At 40.2% G+C, this 16,716-nt stretch overlaps 1 protein-coding gene across 1 annotated transcript in view; it reads left to right on the top strand.

The window, feature by feature from the left end:
- GPC4 (glypican 4) overlaps window positions 1-16,716 on the top strand; it is a 125,869-nt gene that overhangs the window by 73,087 nt on the left and 36,066 nt on the right. Inside the window, exon 2 of the mRNA XM_002763281.5 lies at window positions 7,965-8,123. Coding sequence (XP_002763327.3) covers window positions 7,965-8,123 — 159 coding nt within the window. The remainder of the gene's footprint in view (window positions 1-7,964; window positions 8,124-16,716) is intronic.

Below are 16,716 nucleotides of genomic sequence, written 5' to 3'. Positions count from 1 at the left end.
GGAAAATTGCTTCAGCAAATAATAGCTTAATACAGCTCCCGAATATTAAAAATACCTCAAGTATTTATATTTTTTAAAACATGATGAAAGTTTTTCCCCACTGGCCACATGTATTTATGCTTTTTACTTTGAAAGCTAAGACTTGCTTTTCTTAAAAAAAAAAAAAATAAATAACTTTTAAAAGAAGAGTTTTAGATTTACAGAAGAAGTTGGGAAGATAGCACATAGACTTTCCTATATGTCACCCCCAGTATCCCCTGTTATTAACATTAGTGTTAGTGGTACATTTCTTGTAATTCATGAACCAATATTGATGTATAATTATTAACTAAAGTGCAGCTTAATTCTCATTTCCTGAGTTTTTTGGTAACTGTCTTATTGGGATATAGTTGATAGACAAATAATTCACCTATTTGAAGTATACAGTGATTTTTAGTGTATCTACAAGGTTGCACCTCCATCACCAAAATCAATTTTTCTTCACCCCAGAGAGAAACCCCATACCTTTTAGCTGGCACCTTCGCTTTCAACCTATCCCCTCTCCCCCAGCCCTGGGAAACCACAGACCTACATTCTGTCTCTAGATTTGCTTATGCTGGACATTCTATATAAATATGGATATTTCACTTAGCAGTGTTTTTTGAGATTCATCCATGTTGTAAAATCCGAATTTCCTTCTAATGGCTGAGTAATATTCTATTATACAGATACAGTAGACCACACTTTGTTTATCCATTCATTTATTGATGGAAATTTGGCCATTCTGAACAACGCCGCTGTGAACGTTTGCACACAACTTTTTGTTTGATTTCCTAAGTCTGTTTCTCCTGATGTCCTTACTCTGTTCCAGGATCCCATTCAGGATATCACATTATATTTCCTCATCACGTCTCCTTAAGCTCCTGTGGCTTTTCTTTTGATGGTCCTTTGAATCCTTTGGTTGATGGCTTCGTCGCCATCAGTTCACCATCACATATGTGTGCCATTCAGCTCCTTGATGTGCTCTATTTCCACATCTTGCTGAACTAGCTAGAAGAGAAAAGCTTGTTAAAAGAAAAACTTTGGGCCGGGCGCAGTGGCTCACGCCTGTAATCCCAGCACTTTGGGAGGCCGAGGCGGGTGGATCACGAGGTCAAGAGATCGAGACCATCCTGGTCAACATGGTGAAACCCCGTCTCTACTAAAAATACAAAAAAATTAGCTGGGCATGGTGGCGCGTGCCTGTAGTCCCAGCTACTCGGGAGGCTGAGGGCAGGAGAATTGCCTGATCCCAGGAGACGGAGGTTGCGGTGAGCCGAGATCGCGCCATTGCACTCCAGCCTGGGTAACAAGAGCGAAACTCCGTCTCAAAAAACAAAAAAAAAAAAACAAAACTTTGGACATGAGGCAGGAGAATAGGATCTGGAGGCAGGGAACCTGAGGCCGATTCATGCTGACTTCCTAGAACTTAATTGAAAGGAAACCTCCAACTTTCGACACTTAAGTAACAAAAGGACCAGAGGCTACTTCCTTTGCATCAATCACTGTGTCCAGCCCCTTCTCCCTTTTTCTGCATGAAGGAACGAAAGAAAATTGAAAGAAAATTGCAGATAGCAACCAATCAGACATTTGCATAGAAGTGCAACTTTGTACCTTCACTTTAGCCTCTGATTGGTTGCAGAGGCAACCAGTCAGACTGATTGCAGACCACTACTTCATTTGCATGGGGTGAACACCAAGTGGCCAATGGAAACCTTTAGAGGGTATTCGGACCCCAGAATATTCTGTAACCAGGGCCCTTGAGCTGCTGCTTGGGTGGCTCCCACCCTGTGGAATATACTTCCATTTTCAATAAATAATCTGCTTTTGTTGCTTCATTCTTTTCTTGCTTTGCTGTGCATTTTGTCCAATTCTTTGTTCAAAACACCAAGAACCTGGACAACGTGCAGTCAAGACCCTCTACTGGTGATAGACAAATTAATTTTAACAGAATCTAATTGAGCAAGGAATGATTTGCAAATTGATCACCCCTCCCCACAACCAGAATATGTTCAGAGGGATTCCAGTGCTGCCATGTAGATGGAGAGGATTTATGGACAGAAAGGGAAAAGTGACTTAATGAAAACGAAGTGATGTACAGAAACAGCTGAGTTGGTTCCAGCTTGGTGACTTCCTTATTTGAACGTGGTTTGAACCATCGGCCACCTGTGACTGGTGCAAGAGCAGGTTACAGTCTGTTTACACACCCAGTTTAGGTTACCGTTCACTATGTAGGGGGAAACCTTTAAGCCAAACTTAAAATGTGTAAGGAGGCAGCTTTAGGCTGCACTTAATTTGACAAGGTGCTGCTTTTCTGGCTCCCCTCCCTCACCTAGTACAAGTTGTCAGAAATGGCTCTTCACACAAAACTTCAGTAGCTTATTGGAGCATAAGAGATGTTCATTTCTTTCTTTGTTTTGCAGTTGTACTGTTTTATATTTACATAATACCTCCTTGTTTTCAAAGGGCTTTTTTTTGTTTTAAGGTTCCGGTAGGTAAGAGACTTTCCCAAGAGTCTTTACCAACAGCTTCTAATCATGCAGAGCTGGACTTCAAACCCATATTCCTGACTTCCAGATCAAACTTCTTATTCCTTAGACTACTGTTAACTCTGCGGAATAAAAGATCCAACTAGTTTTAAGTATTTGGAACCTTTTAAATTCAGTCCTTAAAAACCCCTTGTAAAGAGCTAAGTTTTCTTCATAACTCGAGGCAATCTTCAAGAAAGGCCAATGCAAAATTGTAGTCTCTTAATGTTTGCAATTTAAATAGTGCTTTCCAGTTTGTTCTTGTCAATTGCTCCTCACTGTAGTTCTTACCTTAGGGTACAGTTCGTCTATCTTATTTACCAAAGATATTTTGGTTGCTTTATTGGTAAAATCAGTCTGAGTACCGAGAATGTCTGCCTTAAAAATCCCACTGGTGCAGACACAGCCTGGGTTCTCTACTGGTGTCTTGCAATGATTTCCAGCTGCCATTTTCTCCATTTAGGACACTGGGGGAGTAAACTAGAGATTTGCTTTGTCTCCTGCAGGTACAGAAAGCAAGCTGACCCCTCAGTGGTAACTACCAGTATTCCTCTATCGCCACCCCATCCCCCCCAAAATGTATGGGAATTGGAGAGACATTTTCTTGGCGTCTAGTTGGATTTCAAAATGTATTTTCTGAGAGAGATATAGAAAATGGTTGTTAGACATAGTTGAAAATAGTCAAGTTAGTAGTAAATAAGCTGAGGGCTGGCCTGAGAACCTATCTATCATTTATAACATTTTCTATGGGAAGCTGAGTTATGAGCAACTGAAAATAAACTAACATTAGCTGCACCCCGTTTGTACATCAGAGCCAGCCTTTGGTGAGAGGAGTAAATGAGATAAAATGAGAAAGCACAGTTTCACAGATTGTTTGCCTCAGAGCATCGTTAAATGATGGAATAGATTCCTCATATTCAATGCCTACTTCTTTAACCATTGATTTGAAGTGCTAAAAAAAAAAAAAAAAAAGAACCAATACACACTCAGCAGGATTGAGAGTAATTTATTGTGATTGTCTTTGTTCAGCTTTGAAAACTAAGGCATTGATATTAAGACTAAAGAGAAATTACATAGAGCTGGTGTGATTGAAAAAAGTTTGGCTCTTTCGAGTGATTTTTTTGTTTTTAATGCCAGAGAGTTAAGCTTTAAAAGCACGCTTCGTTGAATCCCATCCAAGCCTCCTAGGACAGGGCTGGGGGACCTTTTTTCTATTGAGGGCCACTGACCCACAAAGAAAAATACTAATCAAGGGCCATGTACAAAAAGCAACTTAATTTAGGTGCTTCCTTAGAAAACCATAAAGCATTCAATTCACCTGCTTTTTAAATTAAGAAAAGGAATTCTCAACAAGTACAACAAATTAAACCCTTCAATTTCATATTATGCACCATTTAAGAGGTGGGATAGGGTGAGACCGAACTGTATAGGTAGAGGAAAAAGAGAGTGGAAAGCAGACAGGAGAGTCTTAAGGGACTAGAAGAGATACATGAAGAAGGAACTATATATGTCAAGAGTCACGGAAGCAGGCTATTGAATTAGGGAAATGGGGAGAGAAATGGCAGTTGTAGATCGTAATCTATTCACTAAGCTAGGAGAGTAACTGGTCAACTGCTATACCCAGCTGTTCCACAGCTGGAATCCAGAAGCCTTTCTAGCAACAATTCTTAAGGAAGGGTCAGAAGCACCTAGAGTCCTTGTTACCAATGCTACCCCCACAGTGGCTGTGTACCTGTCCCATCTTGATTCTGTTGTCCCTGTGTTCAAGGAAAAATTGTGGCATCTTTCTTAAATGAGAATAATATAAGATCACCAGGCTTAGAAAGGAAATATCCAGAAAGAAAAGACATTTCTCACTGAGACACAGCATTTTAGAAGCAGTCTCAAACACGTAAGACAGAATGCTTTTCAAATAATACGCACACCCTGACTTTCAAAATAAACCATTTTGGGTGCTTAAAGTAGAAATATTCAAGTTTAAAAAAAAAAAAAACTGAATTAGTTGCTTGAGTCTTCAAAGATTCTTACCAGAACATGGAACTATAATTTAATTTTCAAATGTACCCAGACTGTCCTCCTTTTCCTCTCTGTGCTTCTCATTAGCACTAACTAGTTACAGCACCGAATCCCCAGTAGCCCAAGTATGTCGTGGGGTTTAATTTGCAAGTGTGTCCTGGACTACGTGTGTCACAGGGCTTTTGGCAAGAATGTCATGTTACATTTTCAAGTAATGCTTTTTAGAAATGCAGACAGGATAAGTGGTGCATTCGGGGCTATATGGCCCAAAGTGCAAACTTTGCACTGAGGGACGGACAGCTTTGCTAGCGGAAACATTAGTCAAGTATCTACCCTGTCTTTGTCCTTTGCATAAGGCAAGCCTTTCACCATTAGACAAAATCTTCCTAGAAAGATCTGAGATAAAAGTGCAAATTTTTTTTCTTTTTAAAATTACATATTGTAGGCTGGGTACAGTGGCCCATGCCTATAATCCCAGCACTTTGGGAGGCTGAGGTGGGTGGATCACTTGAGGTCAGGGGTTCAAGACCAGCCTGGGCAACATGGTGAAACCCCGTCTCTACTAAAATTACAGGCATGGTGGTGCCTGTAATCCCAGCTACTTGGGAGACTGAGGCACAAGAATCCCTTGAACCCGGGAGGCGGAGGTTGTAGTGAGCTGAGATTGCGACAGCGCACTCCAGCCTGAGCAGTAGAGTGAGACTCTATCTCAAAAAAAAAAAAAAAGATATCACCAAAACAAAGACGTGCTCCAGTGTTCAAGTATTGGCAACTTTCGATAAGGTTCTGCTTGAAGGTCCTTGGTGGAGATGAGATGGGTGGAGTGTGCGGGCCACGCTGGGACTTTTATGTGTGCCAGTATAAATGGTGCTGTCTACTCGGACCAGGTTACTAGGAAAACTTTCATTGCTGCTACCCGTTTCTGAAGGGTGTATCCTTAGTATAAATTTCCTATGAGAGAGTTTAAACCTCTCATTGTCTAGCACCTTCTTCAACAGAGAAAATCATTATTTCCTGCTTTCTCTTAATATTTTCTTGCTTTGAGGTGCATGTGTGGGTGTAAGCATGTGTTTGTACATGTACCCATGTACATTGTGGGCAGGGAAAAGGGGTGGGTACTTTTCTGTGAACTTACTATTTGGATAGGATCCAGTAAGTGACCCTTTATTATGTGTGAACCCTGATAACATTAGGTGAGCATAGTTTATTTTCCAAACTCATGAGTTATTTTGCTTTGAAAATTCATGCATACCACAATGGAATCTTTGCAGGTGCTTGAAGAAACAGCCTATCTGTATGATGAATTTTAGCTTATGACAATCTTTAAAAATCTTAAAATCTTGATTATGAAGTAATTAAATCATCCTGTGTGGGTTAAGTTCTCATTCTGAGTATTCCAATTCATTTTCTATAGGGAGCATGAGTGTAATATCTATTATTTAATACAGTGACAGCACTGTACTATTTGGGGACCTTCATATTGTTTTATGTATTAAGACTAATGGAAGGGAACCCTTACCTCAACCCTGAAACCAGGAGACAACTGAATCTCTCTGTTAATTATGTGTCCCAGTACCAAAAGCCTGCTGTGAACTTGTTAAGTCAGTGAAGAGGGAGTTTTGTTTTTGGTTGTAACAAAGGTGTTTCCATAAAACCCAGCCTTAGCAACCCCTCTTCTGTCACTAATGAGATCTAAGATATTCTGCAGCCTCACGGCTCTAAACTCGAAACTTCTTTTTTTCCCGTTAGTAGAATTATCTGTTGACCAAGATTTTCAGAAATGCCAAAAGAAACTTTTAGCAGTTTCTGGATGGGGACCTTCTTTGAAGATTGTTGCCCTTTCTGCCTTCCTTACATAGTCCTTTAACGCTGCATACTCCCCTTTTTTTGGACAGTAACACTCTCCCTACTTTTTAATTGCCAGGAAGGAAGAATGATCAGAACATATATGATTAGATAATTATTTGCATATGCACAGTTGACAATCTAGTGTTAGTCAAATAAATTGCCTGCTCAATTGTGTCTGAAATACGCTGCTACCCTAAAGCTGCTTTCGTATCTCTATTAGGTGAAGGCCTGTTTCCTGTAAGTACACATGGCCAGGAAGCACCAATGGCTACCTCATGGACCAGTTTGTTTTCCATGATTAGTGTTGTTTGAATGGTTAGCTTTTTATTCCCCCTCCCTTTGTTATTGGACACACTTACCATTGACAGGTTCACATGTCTATTGAAGACATATACTCATTCCTGAGTTCCTGAGATCACCTCTCTTTTCAGACCCCTTTTGATTTACATAGAAAATAGCCAGCAATAGCAGAAGAAACAGTGAAAGTGAATCCTTGTAAACATATGTACAAAATTATACCACACCAATTAATATTGGAGAGACTGAAGTGATAGTAGCTAGTGGGGCTTATTTTTGTGTGGCATTGCATTTCATGGTCATTATGAGGGAAGAGGCATTATCTCTTCAAAGCACAATTTCTGTTCTGTGACAGAGGAGAACAAGGGGGCAGCTCTGGGGCATATAGGAAAAAACCCCGCCCAACCCTCACCTCCAAACTTCAAGCCAAATGCAGTTGGTATAAGGGAGGGAGATAACCTCGTGGCTGCTGTGGAGTGATGTGTCTTTGGCTTTTCCCTTGACTCTTGGGGCTGCATCACTACATAAAGATGTTTATTTGAAGATGGACTATACTGGGATGTTACTATGTGAACAGAATCATGGGGTAGATATAGTCTCTGACATCTGCACAGAATACAGTGGATTAAAAAAATTAAAATTGAGGATTGAGGATTACCATCACCCCTTTGTGATTTATCATAGGCTCAGATTATCCAGCATGAACCCCCATAGTTTCCTCTTTGCTGACAACCCTCGAAATGCAGAAATCCCTTTGTTTCCCCACAGTATAACTATTGCACATGTATTTGCTCAGTTTTTGGCTGTTGTTACATATTTTATAAATCATTCATCATAAAGGACAATCTCTCTTGGAGTGTCAGCTCCCAAATCTGGAAAAGCTATGTCTCGTTTGCATGACTTCTGCAGTATTTAGCATAGAATCTGAGAATCTCTGGGAATTTATAAAAGAGACTTCAGTTGACATGGAATACTTTTTTTTTTTTTATTGACTACACCTATATTCCTATGGTTTAGCCATCTCCCTGATTGGAAATTTCTTTTGCTTTTTGGAGAGGGCTTTATTGTTTTATTTTCTCAAAAAGAGAATGAATATTTTTAGGCTTCCTGAAACTTGTTAGATATACATGATACCTGGGCCTTTGCAGGAGCCTCACAGGTTGAAATGATCAGTGTGTGTGAACCTAAATCAAACCCTTCCCTCATGGACTTGATGAATGATGATAGACATTGACTGTCCTACTTTTTATCTTGCAGGCGATCATTTGAAGATCTGTCCCCAGGGTTCTACCTGCTGCTCTGAAGAGATGGAGGAGAAGTACAGCCTGCAAAGTAAAGAGGATTTCAAAAGTGTGGTCAGTGAACAGTGCGATCATTTGCAAGCTGTCTTTGCTTCACGTTACAAGAAGTTTGATGGTATGTTATTCAAGTCATATGTAAAACCCGACAGTTAAGTCTGTACCATAGCTTTTTTGCAGCTCCTCTGCTCCTTCAGTGCTTAAATTTTCTCCCGAGATGTTGTCCTTGTTGGATACCAGAGACAAGTTAGCCCTGTAGCTTTATGGCTAGAACACTTCCAGATGCACTGGAATCTGTATGGTAGGCATTATGGAAATATGGTCACAAGGAGCCAAAAAATAGATTATTTTAACTTAAATGCTTTCATTTATTTTCTTGGGTGAACACAGAACAGTGTTGTTGACGCAAGTCCCTTTAAAAAAAAAGAGACTTTCTAATAAAAAGCAGGCATCTGAAAGCTCTCTTAGTCAAAATAGCCAAAGAGAATTTACAGATGCTGGACTTCAAATTAAATTTCAAAATGGATCCCCAAAGACAACCAGAATTCCTAGAAGTTTTGCAGAACACAGATAGCATTAAAGGTCTTGAGTTTCCATGCAGCAGAGACCTAAAAGTAGCTATTTGACTATAGTCTTCATTAAGCTGGGCTCCACCCTCAGCCGAAGCTCTGGCATAGTCTTTCCTTGTGAAAGCCATGATAGAACCCATTCTAATCACCTGTGCCAGACATGCGTTCTCACAGGCACACCTTCTCTTAATATTGAAGAAATAGCCAATATGAGCTAACTGAGAGTGCACTTTGATCCTATCTGAACAATGGTAAAGATAACAGACTTTAAAAAGAATATGGAGTCCAAAACACCTCAGGATTCTTTTACTTGGTGCTGTCCACTCAGTTTGAAGGTTGTTATGAAGTAGATTTAGTTTTAAGAGAAATGATTTCCTTTGTGCCTGTTTTAAAGGCCATTCTAATTACATAGTACCTTTGAAACATGCTTTTCTTGACATTATGTGTGGTGAAGGAAGTACAAGACAAATTTTCTAGATATGAAATGTCTCTGAGTATTTCTGCAAAGCGCTTGTTACCATGGCAAGAAAGTTAGACTAAATTAGATTTGATATAACTGATAAGGCAGTCCTCAGTTAAAGAACAGGTTGTATTTCAAATGTTGGCTTTGAGATTTGTTATTTCAAACTTATAGTCAATTTAATAAGTGTTAGTTAGGTTCCCAGGCAAGACCACAAAAGCACATTTAATTTATAATATTGTTGAACTGAAATGCTGTCTATGTAGTGTACTATTGATCCTACCTATTGTTTGAAACACATTGTATATAAAATTGTGACTTAGTTCTATCTCCTTTCCCTGGATGGATGGGAACAATTTAGATATCTATATATTCTTCTTATTACCCATATTACCCTACATATATGCTGTAACTGTTAAGAGTATTTAACAGTGTGTTAACACCATGTGAAAACAGGTGTTACTGGCAAAATATATCATTAGTCCTCCCTGTCTTTCCTGATCACTGAATTATTATTGAAAAGAATGGTGTTTTCTTGACTATGGCATTTCTCATTCAAGATAATAACCTAAGCCTTTTATTTTACTTTGGAGAGAAAACTTAGAAAGATAATTAAATGGTCATCTTTGAAAATGTAAGATGCTGATATTTAAAAATCACCACTTAGGGGCTTCATAATGGAATTTAGAAGGAAACAAATTCTGCTCTTTAGAAATGACTCTCCTGTTGGCAGCACGATGTAGTGGAGATAAAGTTGTTTCCAAGTTCCAAGGCCTTCTACTGCAAGTCACCTCATTGCTTCATTAGACTTGTATCTTCCTGGCATGGAGCCCATAGTCATTGCCTATGGGCCTGCTGGTTTAGCTATTCTTTTTCCTTCTCGCTCCCCATGGTTTTATAGCACTACTCCTATGAGTCCAATGTGTAGTTTTTTTTCCCCCTTAAACCATACAGAGAAACTTTATCAGTAAGTGTTAACATATGTTTTTTTTAAAAAGGATAGAAAAACAGTTTTTCGTGCTCTTCCCTACCAGGCTTCACATTCAATAAATATGTTAACATTATGCCTTTATCAGTTTCAAAACATTAATGTTTATGAAACTCCCATTTGTTTTTTCTGACTTAAAGTTAAAATATGGCATAGTCTGGATTTCGTGTCTCATGCCTGTAATCCCATCATTTTGGGAGGCTAAGGTGGGCAGATTGCTTTAGCCCAGGAGTTCAAGACCAGTCTGAGCAACATGGCGAAACCCCGTGTCTACTCGAAACACGAAAATTAGCTGGGCATGGTGGTGTGCACATGTAATCCCAGCTACTTGGGAGGCTGAGACAGGAGAATTGCTTGAACCAAGGAGGTGGAGGTTGCAGTGAGCCGAGATCATGACACTGCACTCCAGCCTAGGTGACAGAGCAAGACCCTGTCTCAAACTAAATAAATAAAATAATATAAAATATGGCACAGTCAATAAAGTTAGGGAACATAGATAAAAGTTATCTTTTTTAAGAGGTAGTAGCTGAAATGTATTTGATCTGGAGATTAGTATACTGAAATGCTGGAATACTGGTATGCCAGAATACTTTGCACATTTCTCTCCAAGTTAGGTTGAAGAAACGATTAGATAATTTTAATTTCATATGCCATAACCTCAGTTGACCCAGCAAATCATAGTCCCCTAGTGGGTGCTACATTGATTGACTATGTTTTTTTTGAGATGGAATCTTGCTCTGTTGCCCAGGCTGGAGTGCAGTGTCATGATCTTGGCTCACTACAACCTCCACCTCCTGGGTTCAAGCAATTCTCCTGTCTCAGCCTCCCAAGTAGCTGGGATTACATGTGCACACCACCATGCCCAGCTAATTTTTGTATTTTTAATAGACATGGGATTTCACCATGTTGGCCAGGCTGGTCTCGAACTCCTGACCTCAGGTGATCCACCTGCCTTGGCCTCCCAAAGTGGTGGGATTACAGACATGAGCCACCATGCCCTGCGATGATTAGCTAATTGTTAAGGCTGTCAATTAGGACTTGCCAGTACTTCTCAAGGCCTGACAATCCAAGGGCATTGATTAACAGGCTATAGAATATATCTTGACTCTCAGAAATTTAAGGGTGGGTGCTTTGGTCAAAGAAGTATCCAAAACCCTTATAATAGCTAAACCCTGGATCGTTGGTGTGAATGGAAGAGAGAAAGTTGGGCAGACTAAAAAGATGGTGGTAGGGAATGGGAACCAAGATGGAGCAGTGAGGTTGCACAGAGACAGCTGGGGACATATAGTAAGGAAATAGTAAAAGGGCACATGGAAACATTTTGGGTCAAGCAACTTCAAAGGAGCAGCTTTTGTCCTCTCCAAGCTTACAGTGTAAATTCAAAGTGGTGATCTCGACTCCATACAACTTCATCTATCATCAAAACCTATGTCTGTGAGATAATACTTCTTTCTAAGGGAGAAACAATTACTTTTTAAAAAATAAACTTTTCAACAAAAATAAAGTTTGGGAGCTTGTAGCGGGTTAGCCTTCTGTTACCAGAAATCATCCCATTATCCCAGTTTTTTGTAATTCTTCCTCGATTGACCCTGATCAGGGTTCTGGTGTCAGCTCTGGCATTTTTGGAATCATTGGATTTGAGGGATGAGTCTCTTCTCTAGGTCCCTTACCACTAAGGCCTTTTTTGTTCTGTACTTTTAATTTTCTATTGTTTGTACATCTCAAGAGACTGTACCGTCTATATCAGTTTTTAAGATACAAACGTGTCTGTGTGTGTGTGTTCAGACTTGGGTGAAATACAATAGAACACTTCTTCCCCCTCTAAAATTATCAGGTTTCCCATATTTTAAATATGTATTACTGAATTTAAAGACTGGCCTCTGTGTTTTTCTATGCTGTAATTTTTTTAAACCTACTTTTAAAACTTAGGATGTTTAATACCAGAAATCTGCTATCTGCTGGAGACAGAGCCAGATCGTGGTAGTGACAGAGCTAGCTGCTCCCCCTCTTGGCCAATTCTGGGAATTTTTTTGATAGTAGAGCTGCTAATTAACATAGCTGAATCAGTCCTCTCATGAATATGCTAATCACATACTTAATTCAGGAGGAAGTTAGGGAAAATTGCTTGGCAAAGGGAAAAGAAATAGAAGTGGGGCATAATCCGTGTTTTGGGACCACAGCATAAAGACCCACCCCCAAATGCCTGGCATTTTGTGAGAAAATAGTTGTTTTTAAAAGAAGCATAGTTAAAAACCCAAATAGGTTAAAGTGATTAGAGCTGCCATGTTCAATATATTTCTGAATTTCATAGTAAAAATATTATAGCTATGAAGTAATATTGCTACATAACTGCCTGTATCAAACTGTAGATATTTTGCATGTTTAAAGAACTAAGGAAATGGATGTTGTCTGATGCTAATCTATTGGGAAAACTCCGTTAATTTGTCATTTTTAGAGCAAATTTTGGAACTTTGGATGGGAGGCAATACACAGGGAATTATCATCCTAGTTCTGCAGTGAACCCACTGTGACTGTGACCTGTGGCAATTAACTGAGTCTCAGTTTTCCCATCCATAAAATGAGGGGGTTGAGCTAGATGCTCTCTAAAACCCTTTCAGTTCTACCAATTCTGTGAATCTTTTAAACATGTGACTAGACCAGCTGCTTCAGTGAAAGGCCTTACAAGATGTTAATTAGCCGTCTGTATGGTACCCTCTATTTTCCCTCTATCATTTTTTAACTCGCAGCTACTTTCACCAGGTCTTTGAAAAACCCTCCCATGAGCCTGAAGCTTGTTAACTTGAATAATGGTAGAAATTTTCTGAATTAGCTTAAAACGCACATGAAAGAAATAATTGTCTGTCCCATCTATCTGCATGGGCCAAGTGTAAACCAAGCAGCTACCCTTCCCTGAAGCCCTAAGGCCCCTTGTTTCCTATCACTTCAGAGGCAGGGCACAAAGCACTCTTCAGACTTAGCCGAATCTGTGTTTTAATCACTGACTGCAAATTTTCTGTAGTTCATATTTGCCATTAACCAGTGTAGAAGCTCAGTGAGTGGGAGGCATTAGAATTTATAGGCCCATGAGAGGCATGACCTCAGTGGAAGCGAGCTGTCCACTCACTGTAAAAGACAAATATGTCCAGCTAAGCTTCATGGCCATTGACTAAGCTGAAATTTCTGGAATTTCCTGACCTCTGACTTTAACTATTTTCTACCTATATAGATAATTATCATTTTTCCAGCCACACTTACTAAAGATCCCGAGAGGGTTTTAGGTTGGAAAAAGTATAAAACGTCCTCAAAGTAAGTGTGTCATAGAAATGTACAGCCTAATATATAACATTGATTGGTTTTTAATCCTCGCCTCACATTTCATTAAGACATTAAAAAAATTGATTACTTTCTAAGGCCTCTGCTATAGTGCAGCAGGCAACATTTCATAGGCTGAGTAGCCTCAGAAGTACAGAGAAAGACATGAGGCCTCCTGGCCTTCCTGCAACGGTAATGTTCCTTCCAGATTATGCCAGTGGTCGTTGATTTAGTGTGAAAGCACTGCTACTCTTTCCTTCATGATTCTGTTTTATTTTCCCTCCATATGAAAGAGACTAAAAAGCCGGCTACTTTTGCTAATTCTTTATAATCTCTGTGAAACTTGACCAGAATGAGGCACTGCCAACCTACTGTAATCAAATCACGGGCTCAGACAAAATGCACACATTTCTCTATTGACAAAGGTTTTCTGCCTTTTGAGTTGTTTTCTGTGTGACCAACTGTGGCTCTAGCATTGGCTGTCTCATCGGATTGAAAACGCTTGTGCAGCTTCTACAGAGCCCAAAGCACTTTAACTTTGGGCCTGTCCTATTAGCTTTGCTTTCTTCAGAAGGCATGGCATTAGCAAGAAGCAATGGATCTATCTGTTTGGAGGGAAGTAAATACATAGCAGAGCTTCAGATGAACTGCTTTTATCAACTCTGTTGGTTCATTGCTCTTTGGGCCTGGGAGTTTGAAATGTTGTTCATCACTGCTTGCTCTACTTCTGTGTGTCTGTCTGGGCAAAGAACAGGGCTTAATTGATCTAGCACCGACTCCAACTAATTGACTGAGAGAATTCCCTACCCAGACAGGCTTCAGCCCCTTCTTGTTCATTGTCCACACCCGTCTTCATCACCCTCTCTCCTGAAAAAATTACCAGAGCAATGGAAACTCTTATAATAAATATGACCCTAACCAAGGATGGAACATGGACACACCCTTTCTGCAGATAGATTTGGCAATGTGTCAGCAGTTTTGAATATGTACATACTCTTTCATTCAGTAATTCCACTTCTGGGTGTGTATCCCAGGGAAAAACAGATTTGCATAAACAAGTATGTACGATGTTAATAGGATGTTCATCACAGCATTATTTCTGGTAGTAAGAAATTGGAAATAAGCCTACATGCACCACAATGATTATATTATGCTCTGTCTACCTGGTGTCATTGTATGCAGTCATTGAAAAGAATGTTTCTGCCAGGCTCATGCCTGTCATCCTAGCAGTTTGGGAGACCAAAACAGGTGGATCACTTGAGGTCAGGCATTTGAGACCAGCCTGGCCACCATGGTGAAATCCCATCTCTACTAAAATACAAAAATTAGCCAGGTGTGGTGGCATAGTATGCCTATAATCCCAGCTACTCGGGAGGCTGAGGCAGGAGAATCGGTTAAACCCGGGAGGCAGAGGTTGCAGAGATTTGAGATCGCACCACTGCACTCCAGCCTGGGTGACAGAGCAAGACTCTGTCTCACAAAAAAAACAAAAACAAAACAAAACAAAAAAACCAAAAAACTGATGCTTCTGAAGAACTTTTAATCAAATTGAAAATAATAACCATATAGTGTTACATAAGAACAGGGTGTAAATACATTTTGATTTCAACCATGTGACCACATGTATTTTCATAGGAAAAAGGCAGGAAGGAAATTTTATAAGTCATTGTTACTGCCTTTTAGCAGTGGGTATTATGGGTAATTTATATTTTCTTCATACCTTTCCAGATTTTTCAAGTTGCTACAATGAGGAATACTTTTTCTTTTTTTTGAGACGGAGTTTCACTCTTGTTGCCCAGGCTGCAGTGCAATGGCATGATCTCGGCTCACCGCAACCTCCGCCTCCTGGGCTCAAGCAATTCTCCTGCCTCAGCCTCCTGAGTAGCTGGGATTACAGGCACATGCCACCATGCCCAGCTAATTTTTTGTATTTTTTCTTTTTTTTTAGTAGAGACAGGGTTTCTCCACGTTGACCGGGATGGTCTCAATCTCTTGACCTTGTGATCCACCCGCCTCAGCCTCCCAAAGTGCTGGGATTACAGGCGTGAGCCATTGCACCCAGCTGAGGAATACTTTTTAGGAAAAAAATTAAATATGTCTGTATGAAAACTGCTTTGGTGAAGTTTTAAAACTAATGTTTTTCTTTTTTATTAAGTATTACAGTGCTCACTGTGGACAATTTGGAAAAGTAGAAAAATATATCAAAGCCTCCAGCAATTAAATAGAGTAAAGGGAATAAAGGGAAATAAAGTTACCTTTGAAAGCATGAAGGTATATCACTGTTCTGATTATAAAATGTCACTGAAAGATGTGGGGAAACAAAATCAAGAAAGATCGAATGAAAAAAATTACCCTTGATCCCCAGCACCCAACCATCACTTCAGTATTTACCTCGTCTTTTTGTGTACATAGATAATACATATACATACATGCAAATTGGTGTTATAATGATTTGCTATTTTGTGTTCTAATTCCCCCCCCCCCCCCTTTTTTTTGAGACAGAGTCTCGTTCTGTTGTCCAGGCTGGGGTGCAGTGGCTTGATCTCAGCTGCTCACTGCAACCTCTCCCTCCCAGCTTCAAGTGATTCTCGTGCCTCAGCTGCTCAAGTAGCTGGGACTACAGGCACATGCCACCACACCTGGCTAATTTTTGTATTTTTAGTAGAGACAGGCTTTCAACATATTGGCCAGGCTGGTCTCGAACTCCTGACCTGAGGTGATCTGCCCACCTCAGGCTCTCAAAGTGTTGGGAATACAGGCATGAGCCACTGTGCCCAGCCTGATTTTTCTCTTGACATTAGATTATTAACGGACAGACTCTATTATGAGGTGTGTATATGAAGCCATATGGTAACTCTCTGACTGATTCACTGATCCACATAGAGGTTAGTAGTACATGGAGCACTTGCAATGGCTGCTCCAGCTCCCTAGCTTACTTGTATGTGCCTGAAGCCTTCTCTGGGCATTTCTGAATGCACAGAACTCTGGGCATGCTAAAGCCACCTGCCTAGCTGGTGCTGAGAGTGCCCTTAGTAGAAATGGAATGATGCCCAGCAAAAGGGACCTTACAATACTGAGCCTGTGTCCCTGGCCACGTTAGCCAAAGACGGGGGCCATGAGTAAACATCGTACTTATTTTCTTGGAGGCTTAGCATTCAAAATGCATTCACGAATAAAAGCAACTTTGGGAGGAAAGGCTGATCTTATTTTGGCAGAATCCCCTAGTACTCTGTGATATGCTAATAGCTCCTAATAAGAGCTACAGCTGGTGATTGGCCTGTCCACCGAGGAGCAGCCTGCTTTTTTTTCCCCCCTCCTTAGAGTTAGGGTCTCACTCTATTGCCCAGGCTGGAGTGCAGTTGTGTGGTAATAGTTCATGGCA

Source organism: Callithrix jacchus, chromosome X (assembly GCF_049354715.1).
Source record: "Callithrix jacchus isolate 240 chromosome X, calJac240_pri, whole genome shotgun sequence".
NCBI classification, from domain to species: Eukaryota; Metazoa; Chordata; class Mammalia; order Primates; family Cebidae; genus Callithrix; species Callithrix jacchus.
Note: the sequence above shows the minus strand (reverse complement) of the source record. Positions and strands in the feature narration are given on the sequence as shown.